Consider the following 6,187-nt stretch of genomic DNA (forward strand, 5'->3'; position numbering starts at 1 on the left):
TCTTCGGCTGCAGTCGACGGATGGTCGTGTAAAGGTTCCGAGCTGGATACACCTGTAGCTGCTCCGAAAACCGGTCCTAATTATTATTCCGATGAGAACTCCTCGATCCATCCCCGAAAATTTCGGAGAGGCTACGACAACGGTAGCTGTAATGATTCGAAAATTGGTGAAATTTCTCTCCTTTAGGTAGATTCGAGGCAGAAACGCCTCCGATTTGTGGCGTTGTGCATTCATCTCTCATTCACGTGAGATAAGTAGGCGATTAAGTTCGAATCCGTAATTGTGCGCGACATCGCATCTGATTTATCGTTATTCGCTAACTTCCTGTGAGGCTGCCTACCTCTCTCGGGACCATATCGGTGGACCGACAGCCGCTCAGACTACCACAAGAGAACTTGAGAATATTGTACTATTCGGGTCATTCTCGACAGAGCGTTCTCAATTTCGATGCTTGCGAAAATATGAGGAATATGAGGTCTCCCGATTGAACCACTGTTACCACTATCTACACACTGCCCATACGCATCCACGTCTGATTATCGCAAAGCTGCGCCATCGGCGTCGTACTGATTAGTTCTTTCCAAAATGAACGGCCTGCCTCCAGTCGGATCCCTCATAGAAATCGTTCGTGGGGAACAGTCTGCTCGCGACGCTGAACGATAATCGAGCATTCGAAGCACGGCACGCTTCCAGGGTTCAATACTCTTTCCAGAACCCGTCCGTCGTCTATTACCATTGGGCAACGAGCCGAACGCACGCAGTGGGGTAGATGATCGGGAGACCGGTGGAGAAATCGATGGATGGATAAACAAATGAACGGGAGCAGGCGAGACAGATCCTCCGAGAAATATTCCACGAGACAGATGCAATGACACACCCGCAACCACGCCAGACCGCATGGTGCCTCCATGGAGAAATTCGGAATGAGAGATCGCGTGCTACATTCGGTGTGATCCAGGGCTCCTCAGAGGGCTGTTCGGAGTAATGTTCCATCCAGCGGCGAATACTTTTGAAGCTCCGGAGGTCTTGATCCATGTCCCTCTTCAACGCACAGTATCTTCAAAACGTTCCGATTTCATCCAGCCTCGCTCGGAATCGATTTCCCTGTTCGTTGCTCCGAAGAATACTCGCCGCGTGGAGTTCCGGCTAGGAATCCTGCGAAAAATTCAGGAGCCGTTCGTCAAGTCAACTACGCCTGTGTTGCAGATTTGTGTCCCGATTCCGCTGCGTTTCATTCGGCTGGAAAGGAAAAAAAAAGAAAAAAAGAGAGCTCGGAGATTAGCGAATACCTCCCAGTGGTAAGATGCTGCGCATATGGTTTTATGTATAGGCTGGACTGATGAACCTACGCAGTTGGGCATAACTTTCCCGCGTAATCTGTCACGTGTGTGAGCTTGTGAAGCAGTAATTCATAGGATCTCAAGACGGAAAACAAGTCCGACGCGTGGCCTGATCCTATTTTACGGCCGCAGAAACGAGATGTTTCTCATCATTTGACTAGTGAACTTCTCCGTGAACCCACTCTCATACCTCCACGATCAGGCCCTGATCTGGCGAACTATTTTCGGACGGAGCGATGGAGCAGAAAACAATCCCAAATCGATTTGGAAGCGAATATCGCCCGTGTGTTTTTCGCAGGGAAATAGGCAACGCTCTCATCGTTGAAAACGCGTTACCCCAAATAATCTATCGATTCAGCTCTTCCCTTGTATACCCGGCTCGTATCTCACCCTTTTCGAAGGTCAAGTTCAGCAGTGCTCCCCTGGTTTACTCCGTCGCCTCATGCTCTGCACGCGTCGTATCGGAAATCCATATGGGTAGAGAAGCAGGACTCCCTGTAGCTCATGAGCTGTCTTACGGAAGAGGGCACTCTTCTCCTTATGAAAGTGATCATTCGGCGAAAATAGTCAAACTGCTCTATAATCGCGGAGCTACGCTCATTGAATTCGAAACTCCTTCCTTTATCGGGCTCGGTTGAGATAAGCTGAGCCCGATATAGAAGGAACAGACAGATTAGCGCCCGACTCAATGAGGACAATGCTGTTGGAACGAGAAGCAGAAGAACGGAAAATGAAGCTCCGTGCTTGGAGCTCGTCCAGCTCGGCTGCATTGAAGATGGAAAATATTCTACACGGGGACTTGGTCGAAGCGACGCCATGCCCCAGGATCGACCAGAGAACCGAGCTTCGCTCTCGGATACTCTTCGTATGCCAGTACTGTGGAGACTCCGCTCTACCTCCCTCGCGGAAAGCTTGAAATCTTCGCTGGCGACAGCTTCCCAAGATGAAATTTGAGGCACTCGAGCCAAACGGAGCTTCATTCATGTCCCCCAAGATGAAATTCCGCCATAGCGGAGTTATTCCACCGTGTTGCCTCCGAATGACCACAGCAATCGGATCAATTTATCGCCTAATTTTTATTCCAAAATTCCCCACGGATGCTCATGGCACAGATATGCAGGGAGTCCATGAAGAATACGTGATGCTCAGTGGCGTATGATGAGCGTCTGCACAATTTTTCATCGACTCTAGCCAGGAAACCTGTAGAAATGATCGTTCTCGTCGCCGATGGGATCGTGCTGACAAGCAATAGAACACCACCTACTGGAAATGGAAGTCAAGCTTGACATTCCGTCGGAACGGAGCGCGATAGAAGCGTAAAAAAAAACTGACGGAGCCTCAGCTCCGGGATATTCTGATGAGGACGACCAAATCGAGAAGGTTTTTCGCAGGAAAAGCCAGTAGGAGGAATTGTTCTGCACGAGCCCCGAGGAGATCCCGATCTACTCGGTGGACGAAAGTTGCCATCGCTCCCGCTTAATCCACGACGCTGACCCGGGAATATTTCATCTCTAGGGAAACTCATTCGGAAGATCATTCGCTCCGAAGAATCCCGCCCAAGGTCAAATGAGATGAGCGCAGATCAGCGGAGGCACGAAGAAGAGCTGCCCGCTGATGACTCTGGTCGTCGCGCCATTCGGATCCGCGCACAGAGGTTCAAGCCCGTATCTTGGTCCAGCGATCCGGCGTTTGATCTTCTCTACGTGGTTGGCCCTTCTGGATCGAAGGCAGAAGTTGGCCATGAACCCGAGCCGTGTACCCAAATTTAATGGCAATCCATTCCGAACCTTTATCTGCCCCAGTCGAAGAACCTGTCTCATGGACTCCTTCACCAGCGACCGTCGTCGGCCAACGACAAACATTGTTCTTCTGGATTAGGATGGAGCTTATTAGGGGAAGTTCAAAAGACGTGTCCGTCGGAAGCTCCGGGTACCAGAATATGGATATCGGACGGGGCTCCACGCCGAGGCTTCCATTGATGGAGGCTACCTCAGACAAGACCGAAGTCTTCTGCTGATATCTCCGAATCGGGGATTTGAACTTTCGGTGGAGACGTACTGCGAGGAGGGCTGTAGCTTGGTACCGACCGTCAACGAGGTCCTCAGCTCTTGGTATCAGCATATCTCCAAGCCCGTCGTGGATAGGAGATGGGTGAAACGGTTTAGTGACGCACGAAACGAGTCCCCGAAGCTCTCTTTTTCGTCGATTACGGCTAGATAAGCTCACTCACACTTCTCAGAAGAGAGATTCGCGAGCCATGATCAAAAAATTTCCAACGGAAACAGGATGGAGCATGAATGCATCCGGCATGGAAAAAGGCGGGAGAAAGAGAGGATTCGATAAACAATCGACCAAACAAGAACTTCGCGGACGTCACCGGGGAATTATCGAGTGATAAGAAGAGAGTGAAGGGAGCGGTCTTTTTATTACCGATCGTTGCATCCGCCCATAGATTCCCACCTTCGGGGGGTCTGTACAAGTTATGAACAAATATCGAGCAGGAGCTCAAGTCGATAGCGTCCCCGATCTTTATGTATTCTCTTTCTTCCAAGATCTTTCTATCTCGAAGGGCTGGTGCTCTCCGACTCCGAAGCTCATTTGAGACATTTTTCGCGGAACGCGGTGTACGATAAATGCACGTCGAGTAGAGTGCTCGCCGAGGCCGGTGGTGGTAATCGAGACGTCTCGTATCGGACTGGTTTGTACCGGAGACATCTCCGCGTACCCAGACATCCCTGTGGAATGAAAAAACATCCTTGATTCCCAAGATGCTGAATTTCGGAGATTCGAGCGAGCCAACTACACTCTTCGGGTCGCGTGATCGCGACCGATCACCAGCATAGCCGACAGCAGCTTATCCTCGCGAATCTTGATAAAAGGCAATGTACAGTTTCCTTTCCTCGATAGCCCGGGTCAGGTCTTTCGCTACAAACCTGAATGAGATGATGAATCGTTGGAATTGAAAGCCCGAAAAACTCAGCTCCCTTATTGGGCGGTAACGAAGGCAGATGTCGCGCTGGTGGAAGGGTTTCGTTGATGGCTGCGATCAGACTTGCGACGCATTCATCGGGAGTCCGTCCTTTGAAAACAGTGAGCGTATCCTCGCCGCTCATTTCGAACTGCGGAGAGAAAGTGTATTAGAAATCCTCCGAGACGAACTCGCAGATCCGATCCTTTCTACATCTTCGGTTCGCATGGATTAGCAGGGAGAGAGGAATTCGTCGAAAAAAAAAATTGAAAGAATGTTCATCATGGATGCGATGATAACCTTCGGTTCTGTTCCGTTATCGTTGACCGTACAAGTGTAGAGTGTGGTCTGGGTCGGGTCAGATGACGCAGCGAATTCTCTCGACGAGCAGAAACCGACAGGATAAAGAAGATCTTCGGTGTGATAAGCTGGGCGCTTGTTGTCGATCTCCCCGAGGCAATGTACCTCGATTCCAGGCAGCTCGATGGGAAATATCGGTCTGCCTGTGTTGTCGAGAGGGATGGGCTGAACGTATCGTTTGTCTGAATGAGCTTTTTTGCGGCCTTTAGCCTGGGCGGCGGTCGACACCGATATTGACTCCTTGGGACGCTCCGGTAGGCCCGTCAGGGTTCGAGCCGCGCCCGAAGGGAACTGGATCTTGTGGCTGCCCGTTGTAGAGATTGTTATGCAGCTCGGCAGAGGTTTCCGGAGAGGAATGACATGTTTGTTGATTTTCCCTATGAGTTTCCGGGTCAATCGTCTCCGCTCTTCGTTGCAGATATTCGTTTCCGTGATACCTCGCTGTAGGTGATTGAACAGAATCGAGTTTTCCCAGAGTAAATCCTTCATCATTCTGGAATGAGTTCTAATTATTAATTGGATCCGCGCGGGAGTTCAGAGCCCTAGCGAGCCTCGAGCTCGGGAACGAGCCCCACGAACCTTTTGAGGTGTTTACATTTCTTCGCGAACTTGTGCTCTTGCGTGAGGGAATTCAACCTGGCGTTGACGACAGCTTGGTGGGCACTGCTCAACGCCGAACTCAGCGGCATAGGTCCCACGCCGGACGAATTCATCTGGAATTGAAGAAGAGATTGTAGGTCGTACAGAGGGTATCTCAGAGTAGGACTCTGGGTAGGATTAGCCCCAGGAGCATTAAGCTTCGGCTCTCGGTCAGGTACAGAGTAGGAAATCCTCACAAGCTATTCTCTACGCACGATCTGCTCGAGGGCCCGAGGGGTCGAGTCCACGGTCCTCTGAAGAGCTTACCTTGCATTCGATTGTCTTCGAATTTGGCTGAGCACTTGCAGAACGATCCTCATACAAACGTATCCTTGGGCCTGTCCGAAAGTGACAGCACCGACTGAGGCAAGGGTTCCAAATCGTTCTATTTACACCCGCGCTTCCCTTCGACACACCAGCGAAATGGCGTCGGTCTGGGACATTCCGGCCGGGCTACCTGCCGCGCGTCGCGCGATTCACCCACAGTTCGGAGCGCATCCCGTCGCGAAGTCTTGGCTGCGCGAGCCCGAAGAAAGTGTGAGCTAGGCTCGGAACGAGTATTCACGGGTCGGGAACTTGGACCGGTTCCCTCCACGCGCACATTGTCAAGAACCCGGACCGTCCTGAACGAGACACATGACTAGAAGGGAGTCGTCATTCTGGCTATTCCATTCGTTGGCTTGTGGGGAAATTGCCCCGGGATTGCATTCTCTCGCCGGAGCCCCGTTTCGCAGTATCATAGATGTTCCCACCATCAATTTCCAGATAGTTCATAATGTCGAGGCAGGCTTCCTTCAGTACATTTTCGTTCCGAGGTTGGCTCTCGTAGCGAGTGGTTGCATCAGCGTGTTCTGCCATTCTACTAGAATTGACGTCCGCG

At 51.1% G+C, this 6,187-nt stretch overlaps 1 protein-coding gene across 1 annotated transcript; it reads right to left on the minus strand.

The window, feature by feature from the left end:
- Window positions 1-3,765: 3,765 nt before the first annotated feature.
- Window positions 3,766-5,683, minus strand: LOC100900238 (transforming growth factor beta regulator 1). The gene is made up of 5 exons (XM_003738400.2): window positions 5,575-5,683; window positions 5,248-5,381; window positions 4,609-5,161; window positions 4,274-4,459; window positions 3,766-4,075 (listed from the first exon to the last, which is right to left on the minus strand). Exons 2-5 carry the CDS (start codon window positions 5,379-5,381, stop codon window positions 3,935-3,937), a joined length of 1,014 nt encoding a protein of 337 aa, XP_003738448.1. The 5' UTR covers window positions 5,575-5,683; the 3' UTR covers window positions 3,766-3,934.
- Between the last annotated feature and the right edge of the window lie 504 nt (window positions 5,684-6,187).

This window comes from Galendromus occidentalis, unplaced genomic scaffold, assembly GCF_000255335.2.
Source record: "Galendromus occidentalis unplaced genomic scaffold, Mocc_1.1 scf7180000075950, whole genome shotgun sequence".
Taxonomy (NCBI): domain Eukaryota; kingdom Metazoa; phylum Arthropoda; class Arachnida; order Mesostigmata; family Phytoseiidae; genus Galendromus; species Galendromus occidentalis.

Excerpts from the sequence above, each read along its gene's own strand:
- LOC100900238 (XM_003738400.2), bottom strand. The coding sequence starts at position 5,381 with ATGAATTCGTCCGGCGTGGGACCTATGCCGCTGAGTTCGGCGTTGAGC. Across the intron at positions 5,162-5,247 it reads AAATGTAAACACCTCAAAAG|AATGATGAAGGATTTACTCT; the intron begins GTTCGTGGGGCT and ends AACTCATTCCAG. Across the intron at positions 4,076-4,273 it reads CGATTCATCATCTCATTCAG|GGATGTCTGGGTACGCGGAG; the intron begins GTTTGTAGCGAA and ends TTCATTCCACAG.